At 47.0% G+C, this 17,409-nt stretch overlaps 1 protein-coding gene across 7 annotated transcripts in view; it reads left to right on the top strand.

Moving 5' to 3' along the window:
• The window catches only part of SYTL5 (synaptotagmin like 5), a 287,041-nt gene that overhangs the window by 173,571 nt on the left and 96,061 nt on the right, over positions 1 to 17,409 (top strand). For all 7 annotated transcript variants that reach the window (XM_070750583.1, XM_070750580.1, XM_070750584.1 and 4 more), the window contains 3 exons: positions 7,203 to 7,338; positions 12,248 to 12,395; positions 12,744 to 12,870. In XM_070750583.1, coding sequence (XP_070606684.1) covers positions 7,203 to 7,338; positions 12,248 to 12,395; positions 12,744 to 12,870 — 411 coding nt within the window. The remainder of the gene's footprint in view (positions 1 to 7,202; positions 7,339 to 12,247; positions 12,396 to 12,743; positions 12,871 to 17,409) is intronic.

The raw sequence follows: 17,409 nt of genomic DNA, 5'->3' as shown, positions 1-17,409 counted from the left end.
GAGGGAGAGAAAGAAAGCAAGAGAGAGAGAGAGGGAGAGAGAAAGTAAGAGAGAAAGAAAAGAGAAAGAGAGAGAAAGCAAGAGAGAAAGAAAGCAAGAAAAGGAGAGGAAGGGAGAGAGAGAGAGAAATGAGCAAAAAGGGGTGGAAAAAAGAGAAATGAGAAAATGAGACAGAATGAGAGGAAAGAGAGAGAAACAAAAGAGAGAGAAGTGACTCCTGATAGCATATGATAAAAAGCACCCAAAGAATAAGAGAGAAAAAACCCCTAGCCCTCACCTGTTTTTGGAAATGGTTCAAGAGTGTGTATACACACACACACAAGGGTGGGGAGGAGACAGGGATAAAAAAGAGAGGAGAGTGTCTTAGGGTGTCATTTTGTGTCATTTTGGTTGGTGGTGTGCCCCAGGATTTTGTAAATGTAAAAAATGTGCCGCGGCTCAAAAAAGGTTGAAAACCACTGCTGTATTACATGAAGCATGCTTAACTCCTCTTTGATTTCAGATAAACTTTTGAGTCCAGCACAACATATTTGTTAATAAACAATGGTGGGATTCAGCTGGTTTGCATCGGTTCAGGCAAACCAGATGTTAAATTAATTCCACCCCCCAGTATCAAATTGGATCCTGGGCTCTGTGCAGCACTGCAATGGAGAAACAGGCAATGGAGTGGCCGGCATGAGGAAAGGAGAGGGCCCCTTTCCCTCTTTCTTCTCCCTACTCCTCCTCCTTCCCTCATGCCAGCCGCTCTGTTGTCCATTTAATTGTTGCAGCACAGCACCCAGAATCCACTTTCATAGAAGGGGGTGGTGGTAATAATTTGCCTGATCAAATTAACCCTGCAATCTCCCCTACATTTCAGCAAGCTTTGATCATGCTGCCAGCTTAATTACTTGTCCCTCTCACTTTTGCCTGCAGACTGACGAACACTCCCTGCACACATGGAGAAGGGATCCCTCACTTCACTTTCCCCAAATTCTTCACCTTTCCACACAAGCTCTTGGGAGCATCAATTCCTTGTCTCTATAGTGTTGTGAGTGCTCCTTGTCCACCTTAGGTCATGGCCACCATGACAGCCATGGACCTGACTCAAGTAGTACAGGGTCCGACTCATAAAGGGGGGCACGCACCCGACATGGTATTCCTCTCTGGGCAATTGAGTAATGATCTGAGACTAAGGGGCTTAGAAGTGTTGCCTTTGTCATGGTCAGATCATTTTCTGCTGCGGCTTAACTTCCTGGCTCCAATCCTTCCCCACAGGGAGGCGGAACCGATTAAGAGGTTCCGCCCCAGACACCTGATGGATCCAGAGGGCTTTCAGAGGGCGTTTGAGGTTATTCCAGATACACTCATCCACAGTTTGGCAGAGTCTCTTGCTGGTGCCTGGAACAAGGCTGCAGCAGTGACTCTTGACCGGATTGCGCCGTTGCGACCTCTCCACGGCACTAGACCCCGTAGAGCTCCATGGTTCAACGAGGAGCTCCGGGAGTTGAAACACTAGAAGAGACATCTAGAGAAGCGATGGAGGAAGAGTAAGTGAGAATCCGATCGAACACTTGTAAGAGCTCATACTAAGACTTACAAAGTGGCGCTCAAGGCAGCAAGATGCGCGTATCATGCTGCCTTGATTCCATCAGCGGAATCTTGCCTGGCCCCTCTGTTCAGGGTGACCCGCTCCCTTCTTAACCAGGGGGGAGTTGGGGAGCCCTCCCAGAGTAGTGCCGAGGACTTTAATACATTTTTCGCTAATAAAGTCACTCGGATGCGGGCGGACCTCGACTCTGATTGGATAGCAGAGTTGACTGACAATGAGGTGACTGGGGCCCGTACTTGTCCACCTGTCTGGGAAGAGTTTGATCTGGTGACACCTGATGAAGTAGACAAGGCCATTGGAGCTGTGAGTTCCGCCACCTGTTTATTAGATCGGTGTCCCTCCTGGCTGGTTTCGGCCAGCAGGGAGGTGACACAGAGCTGGGTCCAGGAGGTTGTCAATGCTTCTTTGGGGAGGGGGTCATTCCTGGCTCCATACAAGGAGGCACTTGTGTGCCCCCTCCTCAAGAAGCCTTCCCTGGACCCAGCCATACTTAATAACTATTGCCCAGTCTCCAACCTTCCCTTTATGGGGAAGGTTGTTGAGAAGTTGGTGGCGCTCCAGCTCCAGCAGTCCTCAACAGTCAGGTTATCTAGGTCCTCAACAGTCAGGTTTCAGGCCCAGTTACAGCATGGAAACTGCTTTGGTCGCTTTGATGGATGATCTCTGGCGGGCCCAGGATGGGTTTATCCTCTGTCCTGGTGCTTCTTGACCTCTCAGTGGCTTTCGATACCATCGACCATGGTATCCTTCTGCACCGACTGGAGGGGTTGGGAGTGGGAGGCACTGTTCTTCAGTGGTTCTCCTCCTACCTCTCTGGTCGGTCACAGTCGGTGTTAGTGGGGGGTCAGAGGTAGACCTCAAGGTCTCCCTTGTGGGGTGCCTCAGGGGTCAGTCCTCTTCCCTCTGCTTTTTAATATCTACATGAAACCACTGGGTGAGATCATCCAAGGGCATGGGGTGAGGTATCATCAGTACGCAGATGATACCCAGCTTTACATCTCCACCCCATGTCCAGTCAATGAAGCGGTGGAAGTGATGTGCCGGTGTCTGGAGGCTGTTGGGGTCTGGATGGGTGGCAACAGACTCAAACTCAACCCTGATAAGACGGAGTGGCTGTGGGTTTTGCCTCCCAAGGATAATTCCATCTGTCCATCCCTAACCCTGGGGGGGAGTTACTGACCCCTTCAGAGAGGGTCCGCAACTTGGGTGTCATCCTCGATCCACAGCTCACATTAGAGAAACATCTTTCAGCTGTGGCGAGGGGGGCATTTGCCCAGGTTTGCCTAGTGCACCAGTTGTGGCCCTATTTGGACCACGAGTCACTGCTCACAGTCACTCATGCCCTCATCACCTCGAGGTTCGACTACTGTAATGCTCTCTATATGGGGCTAACTTTGAAGAGTGTTTGGAAACTTCAAATCGTGCAGAATGCAGCTGCGAGAGCAATCATGGGCTTCCCTAAGTATGCCCATGTTATTCCAACACTCTGCAGTCTGCATTGGTTGCCGATCAGTTTCCAGTCACAATTCAAAGTGTTGGTTATGACCTATAAAGCCCTTCATGGCACCGGACCAGGATATCTGCGAGACCGCCTTCTGCTGCATGAATCCTAGCAGCCGGTTAGGTCCCACAGAGTTGGTATACTCCGGGTCCCATCAATTAAACAATGTTGGCTGGCGGGACCCAGAGGAAGAGCCTTCTCTGTGGTGGCTCCAATCCTCTGGAACCAGCTCCCCCAAGAGATTAGGATTGCCCCCACCCTCCTTGCCTTTCATAAATTCCTTAAAACTCACCTCTGCCATCAGGTATGGGGGAACTGAGACATCTTCCCCTTGCCCATGTAGTTTTTGTGTATGATATGATTGTGTGTATGTTTTTATATACAGTATTGGGTTTTTTTTAGACTTTTTAATGTAAAATTGTTATTTTTAGATTTTAAATATTAGATTTGTTATCATGTATTGTTTTTTATCACTGTTGTGAGCCACCCCAAGTCTACAGATAGGGGCGGCATACAAATCTAATAAATAATAATAATAATAATAATAATAATAATAATAATAATAATAATCAGATTCTGAGCCAGGTCCCTCTGCATACTCTGGGCCGGGGGAGGGAGTGCTAGCTGGCGCAGAAAGTGAGAGTGAGGGCGAAAGTGATCTGAGTAAACCTGAGGAACCACTAGAGGGGGCTGATATGACAATGGGGGAGTGGTCCCAATTAGAGGAAGACATTAGAGTGGAAAATCAGTGGATACACCCTCACTATAGGAGATTGTTGAGAAGGTTAGAGGAGTTACATAATAAAAGGTACTAGTGTATAGCCTTAGCCTCTTTGAGGTGTGATGTCCATTCCAGGCAGTATAAAGGCAAAGGACTTGAGGAAATTGGGTGTGGGTTTTCAATGTCATTCAATGGAAGATATGTGAGATTGGAGGTGTGATTGAACAAGGCTTTAAAACCATGATTTCTGCCTCAATAAAAGACATTCTCTACTGGATGAGTGTTGCCCGGGGCTTCAGTGAACAAATTCATATGCTTAAATGATGAATGGACTTGTTATCTAAGGAATGCTGATTAGGCAAAGTTTGATGCCTTTCCCGGACATTGTTTATGATTGGCTCTAAAGAGAAATAACTCCTTTTCCCTTGCGTTTAAAATCTGCCTTTCGTTATATATGCTATTCTCAATAAAGAGTTTGATTTTATGATAAAATTAGGGATTTTTAGTCGGTGTGTTTGCTCTGAGAGCCTTGCACAGAACAGATTGAAATCCCACCCACTCAATCCTCAGGCTTCTTGACATGGCACAAATACAAGCCAATATCCAGGATCTTCAACACACTGTAGTAGCCCTCCAAAATCAAATAACTAATCTGCAACAACAGATTTCATCACCCGTGCCTGCTGCACTCCCGCCTCCTGTTTTGCCTCTGAGATTAAAATGCCACCTGGCCTTACCAGAGAGATTCAGCGGAGACCGTCATAAATTCACTCCTTTTCTAAACCAAAGCCATATTTACACTGCAGCGTGCCCAGATGACTTTATTCATGATGAGATGAAAGCTGCTTTTATCCTCAGTTAGTTAATTGGCTCAGTGGCAGAATGGGCATCTCCTTTGCTAGAACACCAAAACCCTATTCTACGAGATTATGCAGGGCTCTGCCAGTTGATGCAATGTGAGTTTGCTTCACATCCAGAATGCTACCAGATAACTATGTCAGATAAGACATAGTTCCAGATGTGTAGCTGATTACATAGCTGAGTTCTGTCATTTAAGTGCTCCCCTAAAGTGGAATGAGGGAGCTCTTATGGAGATGTTCCATAAGATGTCTGCCAAAATTCTGACTGAGCTCATGCACTGTGCTAGTCTTCCTACACTAGATGCATTGTACCAGCTCTGTTTTGACATAAAAGCCAGAATGTGATCTGCCCAGCCTGTCTGACTAGGCAGCAGACGCCAGTTTTCGAGCACAACAGACCAGTTCTTGCTCCTCACTGGGGAATCAAGGCCACAGCTGTCAATCAACCCATTCCTGCATGTCTTCCAGCTGCCACCTGCATATCCTGGGAATTGTCCAGCACCCATTGCCAGAGATGAGCCAATGGATCTCAGTACCACCAGATCTCACCTGACTGAAGCTGAGAAAGCCAGATGCCTATACTGTGGGGAGATGGTCACTTTGCTATCACTTCTCCCCAGAAGACTCATGGTACTGCAGTTCCGGTTCCGGTTCCAGACCACGGCCCACTCAACAGGTCCAGGCAACCCTGTCGGGAAATGACCAGAGCCTGGTCTAGTGGAAACATTAGGTCGGGCAGGCACAAGCCGAGTTCCAGTTCTACAGATGAGAACCTTGGCCCTCTGGGACACCTGATCAATCAAAGTATTTCTCAAAAACCATACCCAAGCCCCCCCAGCCCATGCCTTGGTGGATTTTGGAGCCACCACCAGTTTCATGGATTAGGCCTTTGCTCGTCTCCATGCTATACCCTTGTGCCCAGTCAAACCTCCCATGATAATTTGATGGATGTGTATTGTTGTCCAGACCCATCAAGTTCATGACCCAACTGGTACACCTAGCCACCGGACAACATGAAGAGGCCATCCAATTCTATGTTAACAAAGGACTTCTTTTTCCCTTAGTTCTTGGCTTAGCCTGGCTGAGAACTCATGATCCTCACATCTTGTGGTCTCAGAACTTTATTTCTTTCCCAGCCTACAATGTGTGGACCACATACACCAAATCTGTGCAGCTCAGGTGCCCGCCCAATCTGACATCACCTTGCCAGCTGACCCCTCGGACTTTGCTGATATGTTTAGTGAAAAAGGGATGGAGCAATTGCCCCTGCCCCAACCTTATGACTATGCCATTGATTTATTACCAAACGCCAAGCTTTCCACAGGATGTCTTTACTCAATGTTGGAACCTGAATTGGCCACGTTAAAAGACTTTTTAGACAAAAACCTGGCCAGGGGTTTTATTTGTCCCTCCTCATCACTTTTGTCCACCCCAATGCTATTTGTAAAAAAGACCAGAAATTTATACTGATTTATAGCTGAGTTTGGTGCCTTTCCCAGACATTATTTAAGTTTGGCTCCAAAGAAAAATAACTCCTTTTCCCTTGCCGTTTAAAATCTGCTTTTCGTTATGTATGCTTTACTCAATAAAGAGTTTGATTTTATCATAAAATAAGGGATTTTGAGTCGGTGAGTTCACCCTGAGGGCTGTGCACAGAACGTATGGTAACTCCCCTCCTTGCTTCTAGGAAACCTCACCTCTTAAAGGAGCCGCATTCAGAAGGCTGAAACAGCCATGACAGCAATGTTCAGACAAGCACCCTAAGAAACAGACTTTTGGCAAAGAGTGGAATTTCAATTCAATTCAATTTATTAGATTTGTATGCCGCCCCTCTCCGAAGACTCGGGGCGGCTCACAACAATAATAAAAACAATATTCCAGCCAAAACAAATCTAATATTAAAAAGCACATAAAACCCTATCATATTTAAAAAAGCAAACAACATATACATACCCAAACATAAATATAAAAAAGCCTGGGGAAAAGGTGTCTCAACTCCCCCATGCCTGGCTGTATAGATGGGTCTTGAGTAATTTACGAAAGACAAGGAGTGTGGGGGCAGTTCTAATCTCCAAGGGGAGTTGATTCCAGAGGGCCGGGGCTGCCACAGGGAAGGCTCTTCCCCTGGGGCCCGCCAAACAACATTGTTTGGTCAATGGGACCCAGAGAAGGCCAACTCTGTGGGACCTTATCGGTCGCTGGGATTCGTGCGGTAGCAGGCGGTTCCGGAGGTACTCTGGAAATTTAACAACCGGTTTCCCCAGGATCAGGCTTGTCCCACATGTACAACAGAACTGGAGGATGGGGATGTGCCATACTTCCCACATTAGCCAACCTGATCCTGGATGAACTGGATGTTAATTTATTTGGATCCCACCATCAAAATTTATCAAATTGTAAATCCTTTTGCTTTCAGTCATTCCAACTTATTCAGTGAATATGTAACATTTGTGAAATAAATGACTTAATATTTTTCTTCAGCTTGTAGGCATTTTGTTAACATAATCTGGTTTTTTTTTTCATTTTAAGATTCTTCCTCTGAACTCTTAGAAGGCAGATCCAAAGATCATTTTCCAAAAACCTTAGAGGATACATCAAAGCAAGATATGTTAGCTTCATTTACAAATGGGACAAAATTAGATCTCACTGGACCCAGGAAAACAGGGTAAAGTATTATTTCATCAAATGCTAAAATGTTCTTGTAATTCCAAAGTACAAACTAAAGTTTTTTAAAATTATGAATGCAAAATTGTTACAAATCTTTTAAAGTGATAAGCATTTAAACATTTATAAGCATTTAAACTTTTCCCATAAAACTTTACAGTCATCTTCACTTTATTAACATGATTGAAAGAAATATTTTACTTAAAAGGGGGTGTTCAGTAGCATAAACTGGGAGTCCTTAAAGACCTTGTTTAGGGTGACTCGCTCCCTCCTTAACCAGGAGGGAGTTGACGGACCCTTGCAGGTTAATGTTAAGGATTTTAATGAGTTTTTTGCAGATAAAATTGCTCAGATCCGGACAGACCTTGACTCCTAATGGAATGAAATATCGGCTGACAATGAGTCAGTCGAGGTGACAGAGGCTCGTCTTAGTCCTGTTGTGTGGGAGGAGTTTGATCTGGTAACGCCTGATAAAGTGGACAAGGCTATGGGAGCTGTGAGTTCTGCCACCTGCTTATTGGATTACTGTCCCTCCTGGCTGGTTTCAGCCAGCAGGAAGGTAACACGGAGGTTGGGTCCAGGAGATTGTCAATTCTTCTCTGAGGGAGGGGCCCTTTCCGGCTCCCTGCAAGGAGGCAGTTGTGCGCCCTCTCCTCAAGAAGCCATCCCTGGATCCAGCTGTTTTGAACAACTATTGTCCTTTCTCCAATCTTCCCTTCATAGGGAAGATTGTTGAGAAGGTGATGTTACTCCAGCTCCAACGGTCCTTGAATGCAGCCGATTATCTCGGTCCTCGGCAGTCAGGATTCAGGCCCGCAAAAGCACTGAAACTGCTTTGTTCACACTGACAGATGATCTCTGGCAGGCCCGGGATAGGGGTCAATCCTCTATCCTAGTGCTTCTTGACCTCTCAGTGCGTTTTGACATCCTCCTTAATCCACAGCTGAGCTTAGGAGACCATCTCTCGGTTGTGGCAAGGGGGGTTCACATGTGTACACCTTGTGTGCCAGTTGCAGCCCTATTTGGACAGGAAGTCTCTTCTCAAAGCCACTCACACCCTTATCACCTCGAGGTTAAATTACTGCAATGCTCTCTACATGGGGCTGCCTTTGAAGAGTGTTACAACCTTACATCACTGGACTAGAGGGGACAACAATAGAGAAAGCAGAACTGTTTAACTCATTCTTTGCATCGGTCTTCATATAAAAAGAAATTATAGTTCTTCCAAAAAACGTAACTATAAAAGACAGACTAGAAATAAAAGTTAAAATAAACAAAGAAATAGTAAGAGAACATCTGTCTGATCTTGACAAATACAAATCACTGGGACCTGACTGATTACATCCCAGAGTTCCAAATGAGCTGGCAAATGTCGTCTCAGAACCACTGTACATCTTTCAAAAATCCTAGAACTACCAGAGAACTAGAAAAGTTCAATCAGCCTAACATCAATATTGGTTGGTTGGTTGGTTGGTTGGTTGGTTGGTTGGTTGGTTGGTTGGTTGGTTGGTTTGACTTCTGTGTCCCCCAATCCCAATGGGACTCAGGGTGGCTTATAGCAATATAAAATGCAATACAGTGATGAAAAAGTCAAATATTAAGTTCCAAAAAATAGTAAAAACCCATTATAAAACCCTGTAAAATATCCAGTCCGTACCAAACACTCACAATTTGGCCATGACAAGATGTTAGCATTCATGGCCCCCAGGCCTGTCAGAAAAGCCAGGTCTTCACAGCCTTTAAAAAGGCCAGTAGGGTGAGGGTAGTCCAGACATCAGGGGGTAGTTGGTTACATAGAGCCAGGGCAGCCAAAGAGAATGCCCTTCCCCACAGCATTGCTTAGCCAATGGGATCCGGAAAAGGCCAACCCTTGCTAATGCTATCTTATTAGCCTCTGGGACGTATGCGACAGGAAACGGTCCCATAAATAGTCTGGTTCTATGCCATGTAGGGCTTTATAGGTGATAACCAACACCTTGAATTGTGAATAGAGACTAGTTGGTAGCTAGTGCAGCGTGCAGAGCATCGGTGTTATATGGGTGTACCCAGAATGCAGCTCACGCGGCTGCATTCTGGGCTATCTGCAGTCTCCAAACACTATTCAAAGGTAGCCCCATGTAGAGCATATTGCAATAATCTAGAGGGGAGGTGATGAGGGCCTAGGTTACTGTGCGTAAATCCTCCTGGCCCAAATTGGGCCGCAACTGGTATAACAGGCAGGAGGACTCCCAAATTGCAGACCTTTTCTGAGGGGATCAAAGCCCTGTCCCCCACCCCCAGTACTCAGGAAGATACTGAAAAAGACCCCGTAGAGCCCCATGGTTCAACAAGGAGCTCCGGGAGTTGAAACGCCAAAAGAGACGTCTAGAGAAGCGATGGAGGAAGAGTAGGTCCGAATCCGATCGAACACTTGTAAGAGCTTTTATTAAGACTTACAAAGTGGCGCTCAAGGCGGCAAGATGCGCGTACCATGCCGCCTTGATTGCATCAGCGGAATCCCACCCAGCTGCTCTGTTTAGGGTGACCCGCTCCCTTCTTAACCAGGGGGGAGCTGGGGAGCCCTTGCAGAGCAGTGCCGAGGATTTTAACACGTTTTTCGCTGATAAAGTCGCTCAGATCCGGGCTGATCTCGACTCCAATTGTAATACAGAGTCGACTGACAACGAGTCAGTCGAGGTGACTGGGGCACGTACTTGTCCACCTGTCTGGGAAGAGTTTGATCTGGTGACACCTGATGAAGTGGACAAGGCCATTGGAGCTGTGAGTTCCGCCACCTGTTTACTGGATCCGTGTCCCTCCTGGTTGGTCTCGGCCAGCAGGGAGGTGACACGGAGCTGGACCCAGGAGATTACCAACGCTTCCTTGGGGAGGGGAGTCTTTCCAACTCTCTATAAAGAAGCGCTTGTGCGCCCCCTCCTCAAGAAGCCCTCCCTGGACCCAGCCGTACTTAATAACTATCGTCCAGTCTCCAACCTTCCCTTTATGGGGAAGGTTGTCGAGAAGGTGGTGGCACTCCAGCTCCAGCGGTCCTTGGAAGAAGCCGATTATCTAGGTCCCCAGCAGTCAGGCTTCAGGCCCGGTTACAGCATGGAAACCGCTTTGGTCGCGTTGATGGATGATCTCTGGCGGGCCCGGGACAGGGGTTTATCCTCTGTCCTGGTGCTTCTTGACCTCTCAGCGGCTTTCAATACAATCGACCATGGTATCCTTCTGCACCGGCTGGAGGGGTTGGGAGTGGGAGGCACTGTTCTTCAGTGGTTCTCCTCCTACCTCTCTGGCCGGTCGCAGTCGGTGTTAGTGGGGGGTCAGAGGTCGGCTCCAAGGTCGCTCCCTTGTGGGGTACCTCAGGGGTCGGTTCTCTCCCCCCTGCTATTCAACATCTACATGAAACCGCTGGGTGAGATCATCCAAGGACATGGGGTGAGGTATCATCAATATGCCGATGATACCCAGCTTTACATCTCCACCCCATGCCCAGTCAATGAAGCGGTGGAAGTGATGTGCCGGTGCCTGGAGGCTGTTGGGGCCTGGATGGGTGTCAACAGACTCAAACTCAACCCGGATAAGACGGAGTGGCTGTGGGTTCTGCCTCCCAAGGACAATCCCATCTGTCCGTCCATCACCCTGGGGGGGGAATCATTGCCCCCCTCAGAGAGGGTCCGCAACTTGGGCGTCCTCCTCGATCCACAGCTCACATTAGAAAATCATCTCTCAGCTGTGGCGAGGGGGGCGTTTGCCCAGGTTCGCCTGGTGCACCAGTTGCGGCCCTATCTGGACCGGGACTCATTGCTCACAGTCACTCATGCCCTCATCACCTCGAGGTTCGACTACTGTAATGCTCTCTACATGGGGCTACCTCTGAAAAGTGTTCGGAAACTTCAGATTGTGCAGAATGCAGCTGCGAGAGCAGTCATGGGCTTACCTAGGTATGCCCATGTTTCACCATCACTCCGCAGTCTGCATTGGCTGCCGATCAATTTCCGGTCACAATTCAAAGTGTTGGTTATGACCTATAAAGCCCTTCATGGCACCGGACCAGCATATCTTCGGGACCGCCTCCTGCCGCACGAATCCCAGCGACCGGTTAGGTCCCACAGAGTGGGCCTTCTCCGGGTCCCGTCAACTAAACAGTGTCGGTTGGCGGGCCCCAGGGGAAGAGCCTTCTCTGTGGCGGCACCGGCTCTCTGGAACCAACTCCTCCCGGAGATTAGAACTGCCCCTACTCTACCTGCCTTCCGTAAACTCCTTAAAACCCACCTTTGCCGTCAGGCATGGGGGAACTAAGACATCTCCCCCTGGGCATGTTTAAACTGTGTATGGTATGCTTGTTAGTGTGTATGTACTATATGGGGTTTTCTTTTTAAATCTTAAATGTTTTAAATGTATTCAGATTATTTATGATTTGCTTTTCTCTGCTGTGAGCCGCCCCGAGTCCTCGGAGAGGGGCGGCATACAAATCTAAATAATAAATAATAAATAATAAAAACCAGGTCTGCCAACATCTAGAAACGAGTAAAGTAATAACTAGCAGTCAACATGCCTTTGTTAATCCCAACATTTTCTACAAGTGTCAATTATGTGACTTTAAAATTTTTTATTTTAATTTAATTTAATTTTTTTTTTGCCAAACCGTGGATACTGCACTTTGAAACATATGTAAGGTGCTAGATTTCAAATTTTAATGAGCTTGTTCTCTTTGATTTTAGATATAGGTACAGTAGATCAGAAAAAATGGCATTAGGATTGCTATGCAAGTGGTGAAATATTAAAATATCCTCATGCTACTAAAGTATTTGTCTGAGATTCAAATTGCTGATGGAACATAATTTCTGATATGTAGCTTCTCTTTTTTTATTTATGCTGTACAGTATCTACATAATTAGAAGGTTAATGTAATGCAATTTTTCCAGGGGGAACACTTTTCTCTCAGATAGTCATCTTCTTAGAGACATAACTGGCAACATGAAAATTGCTGAAAGTCAAAGCAATGCTTCTGCTCCACTCTACCCAAGGTCACCAGCAATCAGTGCACACAGCATGACTATTGACTACAGCAAGGTAAGTTGACTGGTGTAAAAAATGGATTGGTTTGAGAAATAATTGCTTCATAGTGGCAAATCTAGAATCTGGGTTTACTTGTTTAGCTCCAGTCTTTTAAATATTGGACAAAGACATGGAGAAAAGAAATTGAGATTGGATTGCTAGTCTTAATATATTTGTGTATATTCCTAAAATTGATTCTGGCTCATTTGTTATGTTCAACAAATCAAGATTAAAGTAAATTCTGAAATATCTGAACAAACAATGAAAGGTTATGGGCTTCAACTTGGGTGGGCATTTGCTTCTTAGATTGTAACTAGTGTTATATGTGTGATACATGAGATGTATTTTGTTTTATGTGAGCAGGATTCTGAATTAGAAAACAACATTGTTATGTCTATCAGTGAAAGTATACCTGCAGATTCGTCAAAAAAGCATCATATGAAAAGTTCTAGAACATCTGTGGCAATTTCTAGGACACCTTTAACATCTGGTGAGCTATCTATCTATCTATCTATCTATCTATCTATCTATCTATCTATCTATCTATCTATCTATCTATCTATCTATCTATCTATCTATCTATTAGATTTCTATGTTGTCCTTCTCCTGAGACTCAAGGAGGCTTACAACAAAACAAATACAATATGTGAGAAATTTAACATTTAAAATACTAAAAAACATCAAATCTAAAACATGTAAAAAACTAAGAAATATCACATTCTAAATGAACTGAAAACCAATCATTCCTGTTTCATACTAACATCCTTTTATCCATAGACCATTAAAATTCAATGACCCCAGGCCTGTTGGCAAAGATGTGTTTTCAAGGCTTTAGGAAAGGCTGGGAAGGTGGTGGCAGTACGAATCTCTGGGGGGAGTTGATTCCAAAGGGCCGGGGCTGCCACAGAGAAGGCTCTTCCCCTAGGTCCCGCCAGGCAGCATTACCTGGCTGATGGGACCTGGAGAAGGCCAACTCTGTGGGACCTGACCAGCCACTGGGATACATGATGCAGAAGACGGTATTGTAAGTAATCTGGTCCAATGCCATGTAGGGCTTTAGAGGTCATAACTAACACTTTGAATTGAATTTGGAGACTAATTGGCATCCAATGCAGCTCGCGGAGTACTGGAGAGACATGGGCATATCTCGGGAGGCCAATGACTGCTCGCATGACTGCATTTTGCACCATCTGCAGTCTCCAAACATTCTTCAAAGATAGCCCTATGTAGAGAGTATTGTAGTAATCAAACTTTGAGGTGATAAGGGCATGAGTGACTGTGGGAAGAGACTCCTGGTCCAAATAGGGCCACAAACTGGGGCACCAGATGAACCTGGGTGAATGTCCCCCTTGCCACAGCTGAGAGTTGGTGTTCTAAGCTCAACTGTAGATTGAGGAGGATGTCCAAGTTGCAGACCATTTCCCCCAGGGTAATGGATGGACAGGTGGGATTGACATTAGGATGCAAAACCCACATCCACTCCATCTTGTCAGGTAGGTTTAGGTTTAGGTTTATTGGATTTATATGCCGCCCCTCTCCGCAAACTCGGGGCGGCTCACAACAATAATAAAAAACAGTACAGTACACAATACCAAATCCAATGCCCACCCATCCAGTTCCAATTTAAATTAATAATCTTATAAAAAACAGTATATATAAAAAAACAGGCATACAGTCAATCAATCAACAAAACAACATGGGCAAGGGGAAGGTGTTTAGTTCCCCCATGCCTGACGGCAAAGGCGGGTCTTAAGGAGTTTCCGAAAGGCAGGGAGGGTGGGGGCAATCCTAATCTCAGGGGGGAGCTGGTTCCAGAAGGTTGGGGCCCCCACAGAGAAGGCTCTTCCCCTGGGTCCCGCCAGACGACATTGTTTAGTCAACGGGACCCGGAGAAGGCCAACTCTGTGGGACCTAACCGGTCGCTGGGATTCGTGCGGCAGGAGGCGGTCCCGAAGATATGCTGGTCCGGTGCCATGAAGGGCTTTATAGGTCATAACCAACACTTTGAATTGTGACCGGAAACTGATCGGCAGCCAATGCAGACTGCGGAGTGTTGGAGTGATATGGGCATACTTGGAGAAGCCCATAATTGCTCTCGCAGCTGCATTCTGCACGATCTGAAGTTTCTGAACACTTTTCAAAGGTAGCCCCATGTAGAGAGTGTTACAGTAGTCGAGCCTCGAGGTGATGAGGGCACGAGTGACTGTGAGCAATGACTCCCGGTCCAAATAGGGCCGCAACTGGCGCACCAGGCGAACCTGGGCAAACGCCCCCCTCGCCACAGCTGAAAGGTGTTTTTCTAATGTGAGCTGTGGATCAAGGAGGACGCCCAAGTTGCGGACCCTCTCTGAGGGGGTCAATAATTTCCCCCCCCCGGGTAATGGACGGACAAATAGAATTGTCCTTGGGAGGCAAAACCCACAGCCACTCCGTCTTGTCTGGGTTGAGTTTGAGTTTGTTGACACCCATCCAGGCCCCAACAGCCTCCAGGCACCGGCACATCACTTCCACTGCTTCGTTGACTGGACATGGGGTGAAGATGTACAACTGGGTATCATCGGCATATTGATGATACCTCACCCCATGCCCTTGGATGATCTCACCCAGCGGTTTCATGTAGATATTAAATAGCAGGGGGGAGAGGACCGACCCCTGAGGCACCCCACAAGGGAGAAACTTCGGGGTCGACCTCTGACCCCCCACTAACACCGACTGCGACCGACCGGAGAGGTAGGAGGAGAACCACTGAAGAACAGTGCCTCCCACTCCCAACCCCTCCAGCCGGCGCAGAAGGATACCATGGTCGATGGTATCGAAAGCCGCTGAGAGGTCAAGGAGCACCAGGACAGAGGACAAGCCCCTGTCCCGGGCCCACCAGAGATCATCCATCAACGCGACCAAAGCAGTTTCCGTGCTGTAGCCGGGCCTGAATCCAGACTGCTGAGGACCTAGATAATCGGCTTCTTCCAAGGACCGCTGGAGCTGCAGTGCAACCACCTTCTCGACAACCTTCCCCATGAAGGGAAGGTTGGAGACTGGACGGTAGTTATTAAGCACGGCTGGGTCCAGGGAAGGCTTCTTGAGGAGGGGGCGCACAACCGCCTCCTTATAAAGTGGCGGAAAGGACCCCCTCCCCAAGGAGGCGTTGACAATCTCCTGGACCCAGCTCCGTGTCACCCCTCGACTGGCCGAAACCAGCCAAGAGGGACACGGATCCAGTAAACAGGTGGCGGAACTCACAGCTCCAATGGCCTTGTCCACTTCATCAGGTGTCACCAAGTCAAACTCCTCCCAGACAGATGGACAAAGACATTTAGCCCCAGTCACCTCGACTGACTCATTGTCAGTTGACTCTGTTTCACAATTGGAGTCAAGGTCCGCTCGGATCCGGACGATTTTATCAGCGAAAAACGTGTTAAAATCCTCGGCACTACTCTGCAAGGGCTCCCCAACTCCCCTCTGATTAGGAAGGGAGCGGGTTACCCTAAACAGAGCGGCCGGGCGGGATTCCGCTGATGCAATCAAGGCGGCATGATACGCGCATCTTGCCGCCTTGAGCGCCACTTTGTAAGTCTTAATATGAGCTCTTACAAGTGTTCGATCGGATTCGGACTTACTCTTCCTCCATCGCTTCTCCAGACGTCTCTTCTGGCGCTTCAACACCCGGAGCTCCTCGTTGAACCATGGAGCTCTACGGGGTCTAGTGCCGCAGAGAGGTCGCAACGGCGCAATCCGGTCAAGAGCCTCCCCTGCAGCCTTGTTCCAGGCCTCAGCAAGAGACTCTGCCGAACTGTGGACAAGTGTATCTGGAATAACCCCAAGCGCCATCTGGAAGCCTTCTGGATCCATCAGGCGTCTGGGGCGGAACCTCCTAATTGGTTCCGCCTCCCTGCGGGGAAGGATTGGAGCCAGGAAGTTAAGCCGCAGTAGGAAATGATCTGACCATGACAAAGGCAGCACTTCTAAGCCCCTTAATCTCAGATCATTACTCAGAGTTGAGTCTGAGCCTGTTAATACCCATCCAAACCCTAATAGCCTCCAGACACCGGCACATCACTTCCACTGCTTCACGAGTTGACATGGGGTGGAGATGTATAGGTGGGTATCATCAGCATACTGTTGGTAACCCACCCCATGCCATTGCATGATATCACCCAGTGGTTGCATGTAGATATTAAACAGTGGGGGAGAGAACACCAACCCCTGAACAACCACACAAAGTAGGGACTTAGGGGTTGATCTCTGACCCCCTGCCAACACTGTGACCAACCAGAGAGGTAAGAGGTGAACCACCTTAAAACAGTGCCTCCCAGACTTCTGGGTTGATGCTCGATTACACCGGGTAGACATTACTCCATGTTCGTTTCTCCTTTTCCCCTGCTACAGGGCGCGTTTTGCGCTTTGTTTGAGCCCAGAAGGCTCGACATAGAACAGGGTGTCTCCTGGGTCCCTGGGGGCAGATCGCCACTGCCCCGAAGGGTAGGGAAAGCCCCGCAGCTGTAGTATAGAGAACCATGACCCAGCAGCCGCGGGGACGCGGCCATAGCGATCAGTCTATGGAGGAAGCCTAGAAAACAGAATAGAAGTCTATAAAAAGCAGATCTACAGAAAGAAGAAAATAAAAGCACATACAAGGTAAAATTTTGCTAACTAATATTGGAAAAGTGAAGATCCTGAACTTAAAAGGTGAAGTAAAAAAAGTTTATTACTCTGAGTGAAATTCTTTCGCGAAAACAAGATACGGCCGGACCTACTTTCCTTTGTTAGACTGCTTGTCTTGGAAAGAAAAAAGTGACGTTTTTATATTTTAATTATTATATATTGACTCTGGACTTTAAAACTTTCAAATATTTGGATTAATAACCCTAATACATTATCTATATTTCATAAATGACTGGAATGAACTTTTAATTGGATTAATTCAGAAGAAATTGTGGCAAATGGTTTAAATTTCCTTTTAATGAATTTTATCTTGTTGGATTAAATTTTTGAATTTTAGTTTTTTCACTCCTTTGGTAATTGGATTGCA

This window comes from Erythrolamprus reginae, chromosome 4 (genome assembly GCF_031021105.1).
Source record: "Erythrolamprus reginae isolate rEryReg1 chromosome 4, rEryReg1.hap1, whole genome shotgun sequence".
NCBI classification, from domain to species: Eukaryota; Metazoa; Chordata; class Lepidosauria; order Squamata; family Dipsadidae; genus Erythrolamprus; species Erythrolamprus reginae.
Note: the sequence above shows the minus strand (reverse complement) of the source record. Positions and strands in the feature narration are given on the sequence as shown.